The sequence below is a fragment of the Choloepus didactylus genome, chromosome 19, assembly GCF_015220235.1.
Source record: "Choloepus didactylus isolate mChoDid1 chromosome 19, mChoDid1.pri, whole genome shotgun sequence".
Lineage (NCBI taxonomy): Eukaryota > Metazoa > Chordata > Mammalia > Pilosa > Megalonychidae > Choloepus > Choloepus didactylus.
The window spans coordinates 31,252,370-31,274,287 of NC_051325.1; the positions used below are offsets into that span (position 1 = coordinate 31,252,370).

Here is a 21,918-nt window from a genome sequence, read left to right on the forward strand (position 1 = left end):
TGTAAGAAACTGATAATTTAGTACCATTAGAAGTAAAAAAAAAAAAAGTTAAACGACTTAAAATTCAACCTCCATAACACATGAATATGCACATACAATTCTGGAAAATGTTCATGACAGCACTAATTAAAATCCAACAACATTTGAAATCGTTCAGCTGCCCAACAACCAAGGGAATGGAAGAGCCCCTTCCATAGCTCTGGTCCTATTTTTTCCCCAAAAAAAGAAAAGGGGACCTCCCAATATAGGATATCAAGTCAAGCAATTTGATGATCGTTTTCCATTTGTTGTTTCTAGTCTGTCTACATGATAGTGTGGATAGTGTGGTTCTATTCCTGATGATCTATTTGCTTTTATAATATTTAAATAAATGGCACACGCACTATACCAATACATAAAAACTGATATCAAAAACTGAAGGGAAAAAAAAAGCAAAATCTAGGAGTAAATGCAAACAGGAAAAACAAAGGATTCAGGAAAGATAATGGCATCAGAAAGAGTTAAATATTTGTCACAATTTTTTTTCTTTAAAATTACTTAACCTCACAATTGAATTAACCAAGCATTTACCTTGCATTAAGTCAGATAAGAAACAGCTTTTTGAACATTACAATCAAAGTTAAACTCCACATCACACATTTTCAAAAAGAAGTACTGCAGTTCACTTCACTTCTACTTCAAACCAAATTCCACAATGCCCTTTGTGAACATATCACAAGAAATAAGTCAGCTTACCTCATGCTCCGAAAAAAGTGCTTTCAACTGCCCCTTGGACCAATAATCCAAAGCATATGCCAAAAGTCGCATGGCGATCGTGTTAATTCTCAAGAAATTTCCAACAAATACCACCTGGTTAATGTTCTGAGCACATCAAAAAGAGGCAGTTAGTTTCCATCCTAATTTCTGTTCTCTCCTAAAAGCTACACCGAACAGAGCACCATGTGAACAGTTTTTAGCAGCAACTTGACTGCTGATCAAATTAAAAATATTTACATTTAATACAAGTGGTCCAGGGCTCCTTAGATCCCCAGACAACTCTGGCCCCAATTCAAAGCATGCCAGGAAATGTCACAGAAGAAAACAGACTAGGAAAAACATTTGTATTAAATATGACAGTTACTATTAAATCAAAAGTTTAATACAGATTAGTAAGAAAAATAGTGAAACCCCAATTCAAGAGTTTTGAAAAGTGATATAAATCAACGAACTATACAAGAAACATAAAAGGTAGAAAACAAATTCAACCTCAGTGACCAAAAAAGGCAAAATTTTACACCAATTAAAATTAGCAAAACTTAAAATTTAACCCGTTAACACTGGTAAAATTGAGGTAAAACTGAACATTCATGCATTGCTAAAGATGATGCAAATTAGCGCAACCCTTCTGCAAAGCATCATGATACCAAGAATCATAAGCACAGACCAGAGATCTCACTCCTGGGTAAGTCCTATGTCAAAAATAAAATTCAACCAAAAAATAGCTTCATGATTAAAAATGCTCACTGCAAAGTTATCATCAGCAAGCAACCAAATGCCCAGAATTAGGTGAATGGGTTATGACATTAAAAAAATACTCAATCAAATATACAGCCATGAAATATACACTTTGTTAAATAAAAAATATAAAATGGTATGTTCATCAATTAAAATTTAAATATCTTAAAATACATAAGCATAGGAATGGAAACATACAATAAAGATAAAAGTAGTAGTTAAGATATTTGAAGATTTTTTAATTACTTGATGTTATACGGTATTTTTTTTAATTGAAAATGAGATAAACCCTTCTGCACCTTTTGAAGATTTCCTTTTTTTCTTAAAGCCACAAGTCTACATTATTTATTTAAACGAACAACTTTAAATGAAAATTAATAGGGATAAGCTCTAAAGCTGCACCATCTGGATCCTAGATCCTCTTTCCCCAAAGGAAGCCCATTCTTGGTTCTTTCATAGCCCTGTACAATGCTGCTTGACCTGAATGCTACAAGGCAGCACTGTAAAGAAGCTGAAAGCACAAAGAAGCAGCTCTGCTGAGGCTGGAGTGGGGAGCAAGGGTGGGTATTCACTCCTCCGCCTGCTCAATCTTCCCCCAGCTTCAATAACTTCCTCTGGATTCCTTCCCAGAGACTCTCAGAGCTCAACAACAAGCACTGAGTCTCAATTCAGCATCATTATCCATCATCACCACCTAATGGTCCCTTTCATCTAAAACACTGGCTACCTCTGCTCTTCAAAAGATAGAATTTTACTTCTACATCACAGCAGTGGTTTATCTTCAGTACGACCAAAAAAAACATCAGTTAAGGTTAATCCACATTTTAACTTCACATTGAAACAAACTCCACCCAATATGACTTCATTTAGGCACAGTTCTGAGAAGGGGAAAACAGACATAGTACACAAGTGGAAACCACTTAAGTTCTGTATTTTCCTCAGAGCAACTAAAGAAATCCATGTCCCCTTACTTCATTAAGGGCACACATTCTTGCTATTGAGCCAATGTTGTTGGTGATGGTAACCAAAGTTGCTCTGGCGAGGTCTTCTTTACTGACAGCCTCTCGCTTCTCCTTGCTCATCATGTTTCCAAAGCTGTGATTGGAAAAAAAAAAAATCCCATTGCTAAACCAAAGAAAACACAACCAAACAGAACTTCAATGTTACTTTAATGAGATAAAACTGACTTCAGATTTCAAACTTTTTATTATAAAACAATGAAGCATCTGCTCAAGGAGAAATGCAGCTTCCAGAGCCTCTGAGTGTTCTGAATAAGCATAAGTTGTTCCCTGTGGTTTCCACTGAAGTCTAGCTTTGGTACCAGATATTCGCACCTTCAGCTGGGATCTCACCAGATTCAGTGTAAGGCAACATCACTGCTCCCTGTGTGACCAGGGATGGTTCCAGAAAGACACCTCTATTAGCAACTCATTCCCAACTGCACAGTTGTTCCACTCAGGTGATCATGTTAACTACTTTATTAGAGCAAAGCAAAATGCCAACAGCTGAGTCCCAGAATGAGCAGGTAAAAAGTTTCTGAATTCCTTAGAAAATAATTGCTTCAAAGTACTTGACTGGCAGCATTGCTACAATAACAACAACCATGACCAGAATACAAACCCAATCAACAGAAAAGGAAGTGACTGGTTACCAATAAACGAATGGTACAAACAGAGAAAATAAAATCTACAGCATTTAAAAAGTACCTAAAATTTGTAAACAAGATGTAAATATAAATGCCCTATTACTAGAAGTCATGTACTAGATCAAAGTAAACAAGATTGATACAGATTTTAAATGTTAAATTTAAGCCCTAAACTTAACTACCTGGTAACTATAAAAAAAATATCAAAGAATATGCAAGCTCATAGAGACGAATTAAGAGTACAGGTTGCAGAGGACAGGGGAATGGGAAGTTAATGCAAAGTGAGTGTCGAGTTTCTGTTTGGAGAGATGGGAAAGTTTTAGAAATGGAAGGTGGTGAGGGCACCACAACATAGTGAATATGATTAATCCCACTGAATGGTATGCTTGGGAGGAGTTGAGATGTGGAAAAAATTTATGCTGTATATATGTATATGTGCCCACAATTAAAAAAAAAAAAAAAAGAGCAACTAAATGACAAATAAAGGCAATACATGATCTTGGATGGGATCTAACAAGGGAGGAGAAAAGGCTCAAAATGACATTAATGGGATATATGAACAAGAAATGGAAATCTAAACCATAAGGTTTATATCAATGGTAAATTTCTTGAACTTGGTAACTGCACTTAAGGTTATGTAAGTGAATATCCTTGTTCTTAGGAAATGTACATGGCAGTATTAAGGGGGAAGAGAAATGAAACAAAATAAAGCTTCAGTGGCTGAGAAATTTCAAATGGAGTCAAGAGATCATGCTGGAGGTTAGTTATGCATTATACAGATGTCCCTTTTTAGTTTTTAGTGTATCGGAATAGCTAGATGGAAATACCTGAAACTACTGAACTACAAAAACCAGTAGCCTTGATTTTTGAAGATGATTGTATAACTATATAGCTTACACAGTGTGACTGTGAAAACCCTGTGGCTTACATTCTCTTTATCCAATGTATGGACAGATGAGTAGAAAAATGGGGACAAAAATTAAATGAATCATAGGAGGGGATGGGGGGATGGGATACTCTGGCTGTTCTATTTTACTTGTATTTTTATTCTTTTTATTTTTTGAGTAATGAAAATGTTCAAAAATTGGTGATAAATGCACAACTATATGATGGTACTGTGAACAACTAACTGTACACTGTGAATGACTGTATGGTATGTGAATATATCTCAATACAACTGAAAAAAAAAAGTGTTGGCAAGGACATGGAGAAACTGAAACCCTCATTATTGCTGGTAGAATTATAAAATGGTACAGCCACTTTGGGAAACAGCTTGGTAGATCCTCAAATGAAGAAACATAGGAGTTACCGCATGATCTAGCAAGAAAAATGAAAACATGTCCACACAAAGACTTGTGCACAAATGTTCACAGCAGCATTATTCATAATATAACCAAAAAGTGGAAACAACCTAAGTGTCCACTAACTAGATGAATGGATAAATAGTGTGTAATACCCACACAGTGGAGTATTATTTGGCAATATTAAGGGATAAAGTACTCATTCATGCTACATCATAAATGAACCTTGAGAACCTTATGCTAAGTTAAAGAAGGCAGACACAAAACACCACATCTTATATGATTCCATTTAGATGAAATGTCCAGAATAAGCAAATCTATAGAGACAGAAAGTAGATAAGGGTTTGCGAGAGGCTGGGGAATGGGGAGTGATAGTTAATGGGGACAAAGTTTCTTTCTGGTATGATAAAAAGGTTCTGAAATTGGATTGTGGTGATGGCTGCACAATTCCGTAAATATACTAGAAACTACTAAATTGTACACTTTAAACAGGTGACCTTTTTATTTAAAGTATGTAAATTATATCTCAATAAAGCCATTAAAAAGGGTGTGCCCAATATTTAATATTTTATTCCTATATTTCTTAGAACATACACATACACCCTTTACCTCGAAGCCACAGCCCATCCTGGTAGTCCAAACCTCTCATAGTCCCCTCCATAAATGTCTCGCACTAGTTTATCCACTTTGGTACTATCTCCACGAGATGCCATTTCGAGAGCTTCTTCAAAAGTGGTACAGCCAGTAAGAAGACAGCAGAGACCAAAGAAAGTTCCTCCTCCAAGACTGTGATTAAAAACATAGTAGTATAACATTTTTTCAAAATGCCCATCAGGAGAACAGAAAAGTAACATTTATGAACCCCCAAACCATTCAAATATCAACCCAGTCTTTCCCTGACTAAATCATGCAGATGCCACTAAGGGCAAAAAGTCTGCAAAAAGATAAAAGCAAGGTGCCTAATGTCTGCCTTGAAGACACATTCATGTGAACCAATTGCAAAGTGGCAAAGTGTCAGGCCCACCTCACCACCCACGTCCCCAGTGCAGTCTGGTGTCTGCTGAACGAAGAACCTCAAGTGCACATCAGCCTACCCCACGTAGGCTCGTGCTGGCACATCCTCCTTTATTATCTCCAAGCTCATCCAAGGACCTTTTTCCTCTGGCTCATCAGACCCCTTACCCCACCACAACCCCTCAATATAATGTGTTTTCTCCTCCAAAATTACTCCTCACATTCTTTAACTCATATATGTTTAAAAATGTGTTTATCCCAATCCCCTGTCCCTTGTTTTTCCTCAACTGACCTGATCCTTGAACCAAAATAGATTCCTTCTCATCTTCCATCTATTCCTCCCTTTCAGCCTATATTCCCCCAATCATTTTTCTGTTGATTAGTACCTCAACTTCTAGATCTCACAACACCCCTGACAAGCGTGTGTGTACATGAATGTGTACTGGGACCTTATCTTCTCTTTATAGACACTACTTAGTAACTTTAGATATTTTGTATACATGCATCATAAACTATCTGAGGGCAGGGACTATGGGGTTCAAGAAGTCTGTTGATGAGATATTTTATGAAACTATGGTAAAATCTTGAGCACTAGAGATGAACGAAAAGCATGTCAGGAAATCAGAATTTTCAAAGAAAAACATCTGTTGGCAAAATCCCAGAAAAACTTAAATTGTTCACATAATTTTAACAGGTTCTTGAAGCTGTAATTATTTGCAATCCCTGAAAATTCAGTTTTAACCCACTGTGATATTAAGAATAAACAATGACTTAAAAAGACTTACCTGGTACCTGTGACCCGCTTGTAATTATCTTTAGAATATACTGCTAAGATGCTAACCCCTGAGCCAATGTTCACCAGAAGCAGAGGGTAGGGATTTTTCAAATCAAATGGTAACTTCTGACATTTTTCAGAATCAGCAGGGTTTTCGAAGTAATAGCACTGTGATCGTCCATTGAATCCAACTGAGTCAATGTATAAAATTCCTTTTATTAAGCAATCTAGTTCATCAAGTTTGCAAAGCTGAAGATCACCTATCTGTAATGAAATAAGAATGTATTCAGACTTTTTAAAAGCCAAATAAAAATCAAAATTCCATTTAACAAGGCATCCCTCTCTACATTAAAAAGGCCAAGAAACACTCCCAGATGTGTACTAGTTGTACATGCTTTACAGAACAGATTGTGGAACAATGAACATAGGACAGACTGAAGACACTCCTATTCCCAGAGACCCAAATACACTGTATGTACAAACCACTGCACAGCTATAGAAATGTGTCAAAAAACACAAATGAATTGTTATCAACTGGTGAAGCAGAAAATACAATCTCTACTCTTGGGGAAATGAGGCAGGTGCACAGATGAGGACACATCCCTGTCAGAAAGCAGATTCCAAAAAAATTCCAAGTGACTGTGAGCACCTGGTGACACATGGCAGGCACTGCAAGCCTCTGACATCTGCCTTACAAAAGACCATCTTCAAGGCTATGGAACAGTACCAAAATAGGCCATACTTTATTATTTAATACCTTGAAGCCTACAGGCTGAAAGGATCCGATTAAAAGAAGATTTTCTGCTATCTAAAGCCGTAGTATCAAAATTTAAATCATTTTTATGAACTTAATTCTATTCAAATAATTAATAACAGAATAGTTCAATTATTATCCATATTATAGAACACAGCACAGCAATTAAGAATGAAGATCTGTAAGTACTGAAATGGGAAGAACTCCAAGACATGTTAGTCAAAACAGCAAGCTGACAAACATTTTATAAAACAGAATCCAATTTGCCTATTATTAAAACTGTATTTTATATGCAAATGTGTCAAACAATCATGCACAGGAAAGACATTAAAAAAATACATAAACTTTTAACAATGGTAACCTAGAGAGATGGTATAAAGGAATTTCCACATTTCACCCTATGAACTTCTAACCCGTTTGAAAGTTTACAAGGATATATATACATATGATAAATGTAAAGAAGTCTCAATCCCCTAAAGGCACCTGCTACTTCTACCCCTTACTGCAAAATTCAACTACCATTTAATTACATTTATACTTAGTTTATTCTGATCCATTGCAGAGGTGTTAACAGATAACATCACTTAATCCTTAATAAATACAATCCCTAGTTAGGAATATTAAGTCATCTCTCTAGTGACCAAGCCCAAGGCCTTTAAATAGTGTGCATCACTGTCCTTATTTCATCTCATCTTGCCCTTCATGCCAAGATGAATTTATTATTGATTTCCTGACTACTGAATCTCAAGCTGTCAGCATTTTAATTTAATTTCTGAACCAAATCATTTTCCACCGGTAGCCTACTGGAATCCAATTCACTGTATGTCAAACCAATTTCACCTTTTATCCTTCCCTGCTGTGCTCTTGTTCCTAATGAATCTCAGCTTGGTTGATACATTGAGATGACTGAGTTTATACATAATTTCACTAACTCGAGTTACTCATAATGTAAGTGTACACCAAGCAAACTCAATATAATATGAAGAAATCTGATTCACATTAAAAAAAGAAACAGAATAAACTCAATTATTTTAAAAAATACTTCTTTGTGGTTTATTATCAGTCACTCCTAATGTACAAATAGGATTTGATAGACATTTCATTTTCATACAGTTTTAAAAGGTAGAGCTGACCACATAAAACGGAAACTCCAACTGCCTAAGAACTAATTCTTAATATGCTAAATCCACTTTGAACCCTCTCTCTTTGGGTGACCACACACTCTAAACCTCTGGTAACAGCCTGAATGGTATTCAAAAGTGTTTCAAAGGGTACCTCTACAGGGTCCTGGAAACAGAGGTTCTCTCTTTGACCTATCCCTTATGATCCAGAATCCATTAACTTATGAGGCTTCCACAAAGGAGAATCTTCTCTCCTGCAACCTTTCCTTTTACTCACAGGTAGAAAAGAAACCTCTGAAAACCAACAACCAAGAAAAACTAAAGTACGGAATATAAAACTTTGTTAAGTAACACATTTCAATTCTGTATTATGATTATTATGGCCAGTTTCAGGAGAAAATCAGAGGGCAGAGAACAAGGGAAGAAGGGACAATGTCACAAACCATGCAATGACATGCAAGGAAAGAAAGATTTAGAATAAAACAAAGGGAGAATCTTCTTTGGACTAATATTTTCATTTGGTAGCATTAAAAATATGTTCACTGAAGACATTTTAAATCTGTATTGCAGTCTGAAGGTCAAGACCTTGTCTAATTCACTTGTCAATCCTCCTACCTACCGCCACATCCACCCCCAAGGACCTACCCCAAAGCCTTGCCGATGGGTGTTCAGTGAATGAAAACAAAATCAAGTGCCTCCGGGCACTCTCCTTAGGAGCCAGAAATGATCTGGAGACTTCTGTTAACAAGTGTGTAGTACAGAACTCATAAAAAGAAATTAGGTAGAGGAGGGCCCTGCTGTCAGCCGTTTCAGACTAGCCCTGATGCTTGAAAACCACCGCTTTTAACCCAAGTCCCTTATTTCTTCATTTAGTGAACTTGACAGAAATAATTGAGGGTGGGGAAGAAAAATAAGGTAGACAAGAGATTGAAAAAAAATTTTATGATATGAAATGATGTGCTTTAAAAGTTATTTTTCAATCAAATTCAAGATTTAATGACTATGTTCTTCATTAAGGTAGCTCCTTACTCAGCTTATCCCAGATTCATTTTTTTTAATACTAAAGGAAAAACAAAATGCTATGTGTTTAGTAGTTATGATTCTCATCAATAAATTTGAACTGGGCAAAAAATAAACTTATACAATGATTTTCAGATGGCTAACTCCTGACTATTGCTAATTTATATTTAATCTTAATTTGACTCAAAAGAATTCAAGCTCCATTAGAGATGGAAATGATTCCACTGCTTGCTATAGGTTTTATTTTTAACAATCAGATTACCATAAATTGTATATAAGCTAAAAAATGCATACTGTGAGAAAATCCTGCTCAAATTTGTACGCTCCACCTCCAGTGGCACAAAAGACAGTGTGGAGACTCGAGAAGTTTTTATCTCTGCCCATTTGAATAAAAGCAGGCATGTCATGAGTGGGAAAGCGTATAAAGTGCAGATTGCCTTTGCGTCCACACAGAGTCAGGTCCTTCAGCTCAAGATGCACGTCCCGAATGCCCATGGACCCATAAGCCACGTTGGAGGTCAGGTACTTCCGAATGCTTTTAAGACTTTCTACTTCTTCTTCTTCTTCTTCAGCTGTGATGTCTTTGGGTTCAAAATAAACCAGCTTGACCAGAGTTCCACCAATATCCAAGCCAAACCATGGAAAAACTAAACAGGAAAGAAAAAAAAAAGGGGGAACAGCTTTTTTTCTAAAACCCATAAATTTATACTTAATAGATTAGCAACTTATTTCACACTCTGTGATATAATTACAAACAAAAAAAATGTTTCTGGGAGAAGATATATAATTCCGTCAGATTTGCAAGCATGTCTTAAAAAAAAAAAGGAACAAAGATAAAGAAGAAAAATATCAAAATATTGAGCCAACCTAACCCTCTTGTACACAAAAGCCCAAACTGTACTATGAAATAAAATCTTCATCCTTTCCATCAGCTTGAGGAATTGCTGAGGCCTTTCAGAGTTCTGGTTTAGTACATGAACTAGGGATAGAGGAAACTCCCAACCCTACATAACATGCAAGCTCCAGGGGTCAATTTCTCCCTCAAAATCTGAAGTCCTAAAAGGTTTCAAAGGATTTCAAGTTAACACCTGTTACCAAAAAAAAAAAAAAAACTTGAGATCAGAACAAGGACTATAGAGACATAATACATGCCTCCTCCTCCTTATATCCTAGAAATGACTAATGATACAGAGTTACTGATATATTATTTTTTAAAATAATTCTGGGAAACAAGAAGTGATACTGTCAGCAGAACTATATTAAAAAAGGGGGGGGGGGGGACAAAGAGACAATATCCGTCCAGAACCATCCAAAGAAAAATGCTATAAAAACTGGAAGCAGCTCTGAAGGTAGAGGGAGTGAGTAGAGGGAGGGTGCTCCATCCAAACAGTAGATGGGGGATGAGGCCCGGCCACGGGAAAAAGGAGCAGGCTCTGGTGCAGCGGCAGGCAGATAGATCTGGTGGGTAATTGGACACGTCAGTTCACTTCCCTTTACTGCAAACCACTTCCCACCTCCCACCCCTATAGAAGCAAATTCTGCTGAGCATAGGCACTTGAGCTCAAAAATCAGGATGGCACGCAGGTGGCTTTGAAATTACCCAGAAGGCATAGGGAGCCCCCACCTGGTTATACATCCCATCTCTTTCCTCCAATCCATCCTGACAAGACTTGTAAACAGAAACTGCACCCACTGACAGGAGAATAGCAATTCTCAAATTAGAGATGATCACTTTACAAACCAGTATCACCAAAAGGGAAATCAGCACTACAAAAAACAAGGAACCAAACATCTGAAGAAAGAGTTGTGAAAGCAAACAAGAGACTAAAAAAGAATCATATAAGATGGTGGTGGTGATTGGAGTCTCCTTGAGGCACTGGTTCCCAGTAGCCACCCCTGGCGGAGCCTGCCTGCAGGTGAGCCTGGAGGTCTGCGGAAGAGGGAAAGCATGAAGGTCACGGAGACTGCCTGGAGCTCAAAGAGCCATGAGGAGACTGAGTATGGGGCGAGTCCTCTGGAGGGTAGGAACCCCTCACATCCGCGCAGTGATCTGGTTTTGACTTGGAGCATGCCTGTCCTTTAGGCTTCAGAGGCAAGTAACCTGCCTGCCGTGGGGCCAGACAGCTGCAGCCACAACTCCCTGCATCAAGAAATTTGCCATCTACCGATGGGATCCAGATGAGGCTGGAGATAAACCTCACATGTAGACTTTTGAAATTGATCTGAATAAATGTGGCCCTATGGTACTGGATGCTTTAATCAAGATAAAAAATGAAACGGATGCTTCCTTGACCTTCCGAAGATAGTGCAGAGAAGGTATCTGTGGCTCTTGTGCAATGAACATCAATGGACACAACACTCTAGCTTGCACCCAAAGGACTGACACCAACCTCAATAAAGTCTCAAAAATCTACCCCTTCCGCACATGTATGTGATAAAGGATCTTGTTCCTGATTTGAGCAAATTCTTTGCTCAGTACAAATCCATTGAATCTTATCTGAAGAAAAAGGATGAGTCCCAGAAAGGCAAGCCGTATACACAGTCCTTAGAAGATTGTGAGAAACTGGATGGTCTGTACAAGTACATTCTCTGTGCCTGCTGAGCACCAGCTGCCCCAGCTACTGGTGGAACGGAGATAAATATTTGGGACTGGCAGTTCTTATGCAGGCTTATCACTGGATGATCAACCCCAGAGATGACTTCAGGGCAGAGCACCTGGCCAAGCTGCAGGACCCATTCTCTATGTACCACTGCCACACCATCATGAACTGCACCTTGACCTGTCCCAAGGGTCTAAATCCAGCGAAAGCTATTGCTGAAATCAAGAAAATGATGGTAACCTATACGGAGAAGAAGGCTTCAGCCTTACTGTTTCCATGCTACTCATAAGTTGTAACCAGCTCAGAGCTGAACATAATTTATACCTAACTTGAGTTCCTTCAAGGTCTTGATTTTCCATGAAGCAAGCATGTATAATAAAACATTTCAAGAAACAAATAAATAAATGTTATTCTACGAAAAGCGAACAGGCTACCATACCGTAAAGAAAACTGAGAAAGTAAAAAATTATTTCCAACTGTAGCTGAGGTCATATGAGTAAAATTAAATACAAACACAGGAACAAGTTTATGTAAAACTAGCGAAATCTAAATAAGGTTTGTAAATTGTACCAATGTTAATTTCCTGGTTGTGGAAAAGAATGCTTACAAAGCCAAAAGAGAGAGAGAGAAAGAGACAGAGTGAGAGAGAACAAACTACTTATACACTAAAAATGGATGAATCTCAAACACACGCTGAGTGAAAGAAGCCTTGCACAAAAGACTACATACTATAAGATTCCCTTTATATGAAATTCTAGAAGATGCAAACCAATCATTTCTGCATCTGACAGAAAACAGATCTGAGTTGGGGGAAAGAGAAACAGATGGACTGCACAGGGGCAGGAAAAAGTTTCAGTGGTAACCCAAATATTGATGTTGGAAGATGGGATGGGGGTGGGTGGGTCATGGGTGTATAAATCTGTCAACACAAATGGAACTGTACACTTAAAATGCATGCATTTTATGTAAATTATGCCTGAATAAAGACTCTTATAAAAGAAAAAAAGGACTGCCAAAATAAAGCTCAAAAGATACATTTAACAGCAAAGAGGGCACAGAAAGAATAAATGAAAAACAAAGAAATTCTCCCAAAATGCCTCTCAAGAACTCCCAAAGAAATATTAAAGAAGACGAGAAGGTAGACATATAGACTATAGAACCAGAAAGTTCAACATCCATCTAATGTGAGTTCTACAAATTTCCCGCAAGCACAGAGCACAGGTTGAAAGGACCATTAAATATCAATCAATCAACTGCTGGAAAGAGGGAGACTTAGACACCCTATTAAAAGTTCAGGGAATGCTAAAACTTTCCCAGAAAAAAAAAAACAAAACTGAATTCTTACAAAGATACATAAATCACATTAAGGTTAATATTAGACTTCTCATCAGAAATACAGATGCTAGAGAAAAATGGAGCACCGGCTTCAAAGTTGTAAGGGGAAAAAAGATTATGGAACTTATATTCAATCAAACCACTTTTCAAGTGGGAGTGCAAAATAAAGACATTTTCACACAAGATGGCTCAAGGTTTACTACTCAAAGACCATCTCTGAGATAATTAGCAGATGTACTCCAATATGATTTTAAAAGAATCCAAGAAGATACAAGATGTAAGAAACAATGATAAACAAAGGAACCAGTACATGCTGACTTTAAGAAAAATCAGCAATCTAGAACTAAAATACTTAAGATGATTTCAACATAAGAAGCAGAAGAGGGAAGGGATAAGAAAGGGAAGTGAAAGCAAGCGGCTGTTCTGTCTTGGGGGAAAGGAAAAAATATATACACAAGACTTTGATAAGTTCTAAACAATAACAGAGAAATCACTATTTAAATGTGTTACAAATTACAGGTAACCCCAGAGGAGAAGAACAATGTATGACTTTCAAACCATGAGAAAAAAAATTAATCAGCTCAAAAACAAAGAATAGGAAGGGGAAAAAAAAAGCAACTACGGTAAATACAAAACAAAAATGAAAGGAATGAATGCACACATGTTGGTAATCACAAATAGGTTAAATTTCTTTTCCAGATTGAAGGGGGAAATTTAACACATGCTGCTATAAAAAGACACACCTAAAACAAGATAATACAAATAAATTGAAAGTAAACAGTAAAATTGAAGGTAAATAAATGGTAAAACACCCACAATGGAGTCATATCACAAGGAGTCAGACGCTTACTATTAAGTTGAATTTGTGTGGCCTGGAAAAATGTATGGACAATCCTACTCCCACTATTTCAAGGAAATGTTAAAAGAGAAAAAATACAATACTAGTAGACCAGACAGAATTCAAAGGAAAAAAGCATTAAAAGGGAATAGAAAAAGGAATATGTCATGTACATTAAAAAGTATAACATAAATATGTCATAACCCTCACACACCTCACACTTCAAAAACATTAAAAATAAGGAGAAATTGACAAATCTACAAATCACTGTAAGAATGACAGAGGTCTCAGAAATGTGTAGATCGATTACATGCATACAAAAAAGTATACAGAATGCGGTCACATAAGTGAATATCTCTATTCTTAACAAAATATATATAGCGTATTAAGTGCTCAAGGAGCATGATGTATAACCTACACTCAAGTGTATAAAATGGATTGATAAAAAAACAGATACACAGACAAACAGATAGATACACGGACTAACAATGATATGGCAAATGTGGCAAAATGTTTAAATTGGTGAATCTGTGTAACTGGGATATGTTTGAGTTCTCTTGTATGGGGTCTGTATTATTTTTGTAACTGTCCTCTAAGTTTGCAAATAAAAAGTTAAAAAAAAAGTACAGAGAAGATTTGATTATCATACCTAATGAGCTAGATCTACTGAACAAAAACACAATTTTGTATCAAAAAAAAAAAAACACTTTCACAAAATTTAACTGCACTAGTTTAAAGAACCTCAAATTCCAAAAAATATAAACATACCCAAGTTCACTTACCAAATGCCTTAAAATCAGAAATTAATCTAACAAAGAACTAAATCTAACCACCTGAGAATTTTTAGGTCCACTTCTATTAACTCTGGGATTAAAGAGGAAATCAGAAATCAAAACAAAATTAATTTTTAAATGAAAGACAATGAAGACACTGTATTTCAAAACCAAAGACGAGAGGATTGTGGGATGATTGTGTAGTAGGAAGCTCCAGGAATCAGTCCCTCTACCCAAACAACTACTGAACTGCCAGGAAATGTCTGCATCAACTATTCTGAAACTCTGGCATCTAGTGGAACACTGCAGCATCCAGGAAAGAGTTGGAGGAAAAGTCTGGTAAACTGGGGTAAATATGAATGAATTTCACCCTCTGTACAGCAGCTACCACCCCCCATCCATCAGTTACGTGGCAGGCAGCAGTGGGGTCTGCCGCCCAGACTTCTAGAGCAGCTTGCTAGTGATATGGTGGACTATAAGCCTAGTCCTCCAAACTGAAGATGTGTGGTTTGATCACTGACCCCTGCTTTGGATCAGCTACTTCAGATCACTGAGGAGGCCAGCTCTGAGGGAGAGGGCTGGCTATGAAGGTACCTACTGTTCAAAACCCCTCAGGGGAAACTGGCAGAGGAGTCTTGGACAGGCAGTACCTCCTTTTGTTTAAAAAAAAAAAAAACAAAAAAACAAAAAAAACTCTTCTTGTTTCACTCCCCATTTGGGAGCAAAATTAATTTAGAAAAGTCACAAATTGATGGCTCCAGCCCTCAACAACGACAACAACAAAATCCAGCAATCCCAGAGGAGTGGGAGAACTAGATAACATAACAGAATGTCCACTTATCAACAAATAAATTATAAAACACTACAAAGAAACAGAAAGTATGGCCCATTCACAGGAAACAGAATTTGCCAGAAATCATCCTTAAGGAAGCTTATATACTGGAAGTACTAGTCAAAGACTTTAAATCAACTATCTTAAATGTCAAGAACTAAAGGAAATTCAGAAAATAATGTCTGAACAAAATTAAAAGATAGAAATTATAAAAAAGAAACAAATTTTGGAGCGGCAAAGTACAGTAATTGATATGGAAAACAGAAAATTAAACAGCAGATTTGAACAGGCAGAAGAAAATATCAGTAGAGTAAAAGACAATTTAAATTATTCAGTGTGAGGAACAGAAAGAGAAAATGAAGAAAAACGAACAGAACCTGAGGGACCTGAAGGACACCATCAACCATGCCAACATATGCGTCAGTGGACTCCCAGAAGGACAAGACAAAGAGAGAAAGAGGCAAAAAAATGTATTGAAAAAATAGCGGCTGAAGATATATCTGGAGAAGATGGCGGCACAGAGAGGAGTGGAAGCTAGTTAGTCCCCTGGAATAACTAATAAACAACCAGAACAACTAGTAAATAATCTGCAAACACTGCAGGAGGACAAACATGACCGTCCACTCATCATACACCAACCTGAATTGGGAGGAATGCCCAAGATCACAGCATAAAATCTTTAAGTAAAATCTGCAGACCAGAGTCAGGAGCCCCTCCCCCCACAGTCAGAACTGCAAAGCCTCGCTGTCTAGAGTGCGGCACTCTCCCAGCAAGCGAATATAGCTCAGCTGAGCTCCAACTGGGGTTTTAATTAACAAATGTGAACTGCTCAATACAAGCTACAAATCCCCAACAAGCAGACAGAGGCTTTTGGTGACAACTGACCTTGGAGAGCCGGAGGACCTCTCTGGGAAGGAGGGGAAGCCCAGAGGACCTGGCGCTATCTCCGGCCAACAGGTGAAACTGAGGGGGGCTGCGGACCAGCTCTGAAAGGGGGCCTTTTGTCCCTTTTTCCGCTCAGTGGAGAAAGCCTCAGCCATTTTCAGTTCCCAGCACTCTGACCCAGGCAAGGGTGGAAATAGCAGAGAGACTATTCAAATGCTAACGACCTCTCCCTAGTGGGTGTATCTTCCCTAAGAGGAAGATGGGGCCAAGCTCTGCTACCCGCCTTCCATTTAGAACCAGACCCCAGAGCCTGGGGAAAAACAGCCATGGGCCGCACCTCCTTACACCAGTCTGACAGGCACCACCCGCTGGGCAGAAAAGCACAGTGATGTGAGGCCTCACAGGGTATACCAATCTACTAAGACACCCTCAGGGAAACCGATACTATTGCCTCCTTCCAACACCTGAGCCCGTTCTGGTCTGGGAAAACCTGATTGGGGTAACCAACGAAACCAGATACCTAGACAACAGAAAACTACAACTTACATTAAGAAAAACGAAGTTTTGGCCCAATCAAAGGAACAAACTTACTCAACTGAGATACAGGAATTGAAACAACTAATGCTGAATCAATTCAAAAAGTTTAGGGAAGATATGGCAAAAGAGATGAAGCATATAATGGAAACACTGGGCATACATAAACAGAAACCAAAAGTTGAAAAAAACAACTGGCAGAATCTATGGAAATGAAGGGCACAACACAACAGAAGAAAGACACAATGGAGACATACAACAGCAGACCTCAAAGGCAGAAGAAAACACTCAGGAACTGGAGAACAAGGCACCTGAAAGCCTACACACAAAAGAACAGATACAGAAAAGAATGGAAAAATATGAGCAATGTCTCCGGGAATCGAAAGACAATATGAAATGCAGGAATGTACGTGTCATGGGTGTCCCAGAAGGAGAAGAGAAGGGAAAGGGGGCAGAAGCAATAACAGAGAAAATAATCAATGAAAATTTCCCATCTCTTAAGAAAGACATAAAATTATGGATCCAAAAACCGCAGCATACCCCAAAAAGAATAGATCTGAATAGGCCTATGCCAAGACACTTAATAAGCAGATTACCAAACATCAAAGATAAAGACAGAATCCTGAAAGCAGCAAGAGAAAAGCGATTCATCCCATACAAAGGAAGCTTGATAAGACTATATGCAGATTTCTCAACAGAAACCATGGAGGCAAGAAGGAAGTGGGGTGATATACTTAAGATACTGAAAGAGAAAAACCACCAACCAAGAACCCTGTATCTGGTAAAACTGTCCTTCAAATATGAGGGAAAGCTTAAAATATTCTCTGACAAACAGACAATGAGAGAGTTTGTGAACAAGATACCTGCTCTACAGGAAACACTAAAGGGAGCACGACAGACAGAAAGGAAATTACAGGAATGAGAAGTTTGGGACACAATTTTGGGAGATAGTAGCACAGCAATGTAAGTACACTGAACAAAGAGGACTGTGAGTATGGTTGAAAGAGGAAGGTTAGGAGCATCTGGGACACCAGAAGGAAAGAGGAAAGATAAAAGACTGAACTGTATAACTCAGTGAAACCTAGGGTGCTCAACAATTGTGATAAAATGTACAAATATGTTTTTACATGAGGGAGAACAAATGAATGTCAACCTTGCAAGGTTTTGTTAAAAATAGGGTGGTATTGGGGGAAAAATACAATCAATGCAAACTGGAGACTATAATTAGCAGAAACACTGTATCATGCTTCCTTTAATGTAACAAAGGCAATATACCAAAGCTTTCATTGCTTTTTAGCTGTCTTTTTTTTTCTTTCTTTTGTCTCTCTACCTTCTTTGACTCTTTCTCATTCTTTGTGGAAGAAATGGAGATCTCCTTATATAGATAGTGGTGATGGTGGTGAATGCATAAATACATGATTATACAGGGAACCAGTGATTGTTTACTTAGGCCAGAATGTATGATGTGTGAACAAACCCATCTAAAGAAAGGAAAAAAAAAGAGTTGAAGAAGAAAGCTTGAGGGCACTATATTGAGTGAAATAAGTCAGACACAAAAGGACAAATATTGTATGGTCTCACTGATATGAACTAATTATAATATGTAAACTTATAGACATGAAATATAGATTACCAGGATATAGAACAAGGCTAAAGAATGGGGAGCAGTTGCTTATTAGGAACAGAATGTTTAACTAGGTTGAACTTACGTGTTTGGAAATGGACAGAGGTGACGGTAGCACGTTATTGTGAGAATAACTAATAGTGCTGAATGGTGTGTGAATGTGGTGTAAAGGGGAAGCTTAGAGTCACATATGTCACCAGAAGGAAAGTTGGAGGTTAAAAGATGGGAATGTATAAAACAGTGAATCTTGTGGTGGACAATCTCCGTGATTAACTGTACAAATATTAAAAATCTCTCTCAAGAACTAGAACAATGTATGACACTATAACTAGAAGTTAATAATAGAGGGGCATATAGGAAAAAATATATACCTATTGCAAACTATATAGTACAGTTAGTAGTATTTTAACATTCTTTCATCAACAGTAACAAATATACTATACCAATAATATGAATCAATAATGGAGGGGGGTGGCTAGGGGTATGGGAGGATTTGAGTTTCCTTTTTTTTGTCTTTATTTCTTTTCTGGAGTAATGAAAATGTTCTAAAAATTGAAAAAAAAATTAATTGTGGTGATGGATGCACAGTTGTATGATGGTACCATGGGCAACTAATTGCACACTTTGGATCTTTGGATAATTGCATGGTTTGTGAACAATCTCAATAAAAAAATAATAAAAATAATAAAAACAGACCAAAAAAGAGGATTAGAATCTAAAGGTCAGGAAACATCTAAGACCAATGGAAGATTTTGCGAGGCTTAATGCAAATTGAGCCTTCCTAAGTCTCCTTAGCTAAAAATGCCTTAAATATGCTTTAAATGATCACCTTTTAACAGCCAACCACAATCTTAGGCACTTTACTCACATGAATTTACTTAATGTTTACAATACCCATATAAGTACCACAATCATCTCACTTTACAGATTTAAAAACTGAGGTGCAAAGAGCTTACATAACTTGCACAAGATCAGTCAAGAAATGGTAGATGAGGGACATCAAACCCTTTTGACAAATACTTTTTGACAAGTACTTACACAAACCTAAAAGCACAAAACACATGCACTTGCCAATTGAAAAAAATAAAATACAAAAGTTGCTTAATAAAATTCACATATTCCAAATAATTGAGGAAGATCAACAATATATAAGGAAAAAAAAAGAGCTTTAAGGCAAGAGATTAGTTCAGCTTCATGTCATTATAGTTTTTAAATGACCAAACCATTTGCATATCCAAGAGTTGAGAGGAACTGAGAGGCATGGGAGGGCCATTAGATGTTATGTTCTCTGCTGTCTGAGGGAACTGTTTCAGGCCATACAATTCTGTTATTTCTAAACACTCAGCCTGCCCAAAGGGGTTTAGATTCCTGGGAGACTGCCCCAAATATTGTAGTATTAGGAACACTGGAATCCATTACAATTCTTTTTAAAACACTATGTGGTCCTTCAAAAATGAGGGAGTTTCCCAGGGGCGTAAATCTCCCTGGCAACACGGCGTATGACTCCCAGGGATGAATCTGGACCCGATATCGTGGGATTGAGAACATCTTCTTGACCAAAAGGGGGATGCAAAATGAAACGAAATAAAGTTTCAGTGGCTGAGAGATTACAGATGGAGTCAAGAGGTCACTATGGTGGGCATTCTTAAGCACTATACAGATAACTGTTCTAGTTTGCCAATGCTGCTGGGATGCATAACAGCAGAGATATAAAGGGGGTTTATTTGGTTACACAATTACAGTCTTAAGCCATAAAATGTCCAAGGTAATGCATCAACAATCAGGTACCTTCACTGGAAGATGGCCTATGGCATCCGGAAAACCTCTGTTAGTTGGAAAGGCACATGGCTGGTGCTGCTCAAAGTTCTCATTTCAAAATGGCTTTCTCCCAGGACATTCCTCTCTAGGCTTCAGCTCCTCAAAAATGTCATTCTTAGTTGCTCTTGGGGTGTTTGTCCTCTCTTAGCTTCTCCGGAGCAAGAGTCTGCTTTCAAGAGCCATCTTCAAACTGTCTCTCATCTGCAGCTACTCTCTCAGCTTCTGTGCATTCTTCAAAGTGTCCCTCTTGGCTGTAGCAAGCTCGCTCCTTCCATATGAGCTTATACAGTGCTCCAGGAAACTAATCAAGGCCCATTCTGAATGGGCGGGCCACACCTCCATGGAAATTATCCAATGAAAGATCTCGCCCACAGTTCAGTGATCACATCTCCATGGAAACATCCAACCAAAAGTCTGCAATCCAATCAACACCAATACGTTTCCTGCCCACACAAGACTGCATCAAAGATAATGGCGTTTTGGGGGACAGAATACATCCAAACCAGCACAATAACTCTTTTTAGGTTTTAATGCATTGGAATAGCTAGAAGTAAACCTGAAACTATCAAACTTGACTCTTGAAGACGACTGTATAGTAATGTAGCTTACAAGAGGTGACAGTGTGATTGGGAAAGCCTTACAGATCACACTCCCTTTATCCAATGTATGGATGGATGAATAGAAAAATGGGGACAAAAAACTAAATGAAAAATGGGGAGGGGGGGTGTTTCAGGTGTTCTTTACTTTTATTTTTTTATTCTTATTTTCAATTTTTCTGGACAAGGAAAATGTTCAAAAAATAGACTGGGGTGATGATGAATGCATAACTATTTGATGGTACTGTGAACAACTGTACACTTTGGATGACTGTATGATATGTGAAAATATCTCAATAAAATTGAATTTTAAAAAACGAGGGAGATTAAAATATTCAGACAAACAGAAGCTGAGAGAGTTTGTTAACATGAGTCTTGCCCTACAAGAAGCACTAAAGGGAGTTCTGCAGGCTGAACAGATAACAGTGTAGAAATGAAGATCAGTAAGTGTGGGAGGGAGCAGCTTTCCACACACCCTTGGTCTCAGCATTTGGCTGAGGAGATACCCTTCACAGCCACAAGGCCGGGAGGTCCCATCAGGAAACTCAGGATTTAGTGGACTCGTGGTGACCGCATTTGCTCTTCCTCCACAGAAGCCTGAGGCGTGCACAGGCAAGAGACTGAGACAGGCAAGGGGGCCCCACCCCAACCCTAGAGGCTCACGGACATACGGTAGACAAGGACTGGGGAGCATCCAAGCTGGAGGGTGAGACATGCAACCCCACAGCACCAGAGTGGTCCCAGAGTCCCGGGAACCACAACACCCACTATGCCCTGGAGTGGACTCCCTCACAAACTGCGCAGGGAATGCCCTCCACCCAAAGGGCTGGCAGAAGTCAGTGCACATGGAGAACATGTGCGCTGACTGGATTTCCACCCAGTTTGGATCCTGCCAAGTACACAGGCGAAGTTGGGGGGGAGCAGGCTTGAGGGTGACTGGTGGCTCAAGAGCACCATCT

The 21,918-nt window shown here is 38.2% G+C and overlaps 1 protein-coding gene and 1 pseudogene across 3 annotated transcripts in view; one reads left to right on the top strand and one right to left on the bottom strand.

Moving 5' to 3' along the window:
- PANK2 (pantothenate kinase 2) overlaps window positions 1–21,918 on the bottom strand; it is a 42,549-nt gene that overhangs the window by 2,499 nt on the left and 18,132 nt on the right. For 2 of the 3 annotated variants that reach the window (XM_037811921.1, XM_037811919.1), the window contains exons 2-6: window positions 9,419–9,771; window positions 6,240–6,493; window positions 5,050–5,226; window positions 2,466–2,589; window positions 736–861 (exon numbers count right to left, since the gene is read on the bottom strand). In XM_037811921.1, the coding sequence (XP_037667849.1) occupies window positions 736–861; window positions 2,466–2,589; window positions 5,050–5,226; window positions 6,240–6,493; window positions 9,419–9,619 (882 nt within the window). In that variant the 5' untranslated portion in view covers window positions 9,620–9,771. The remainder of the gene's footprint in view (window positions 1–735; window positions 862–2,465; window positions 2,590–5,049; window positions 5,227–6,239; window positions 6,494–9,418; window positions 9,772–21,918) is intronic. The other variant, XM_037811920.1, reaches the window with a different exon arrangement.
- LOC119515767 lies at window positions 10,584–12,159 on the top strand (annotated as a pseudogene).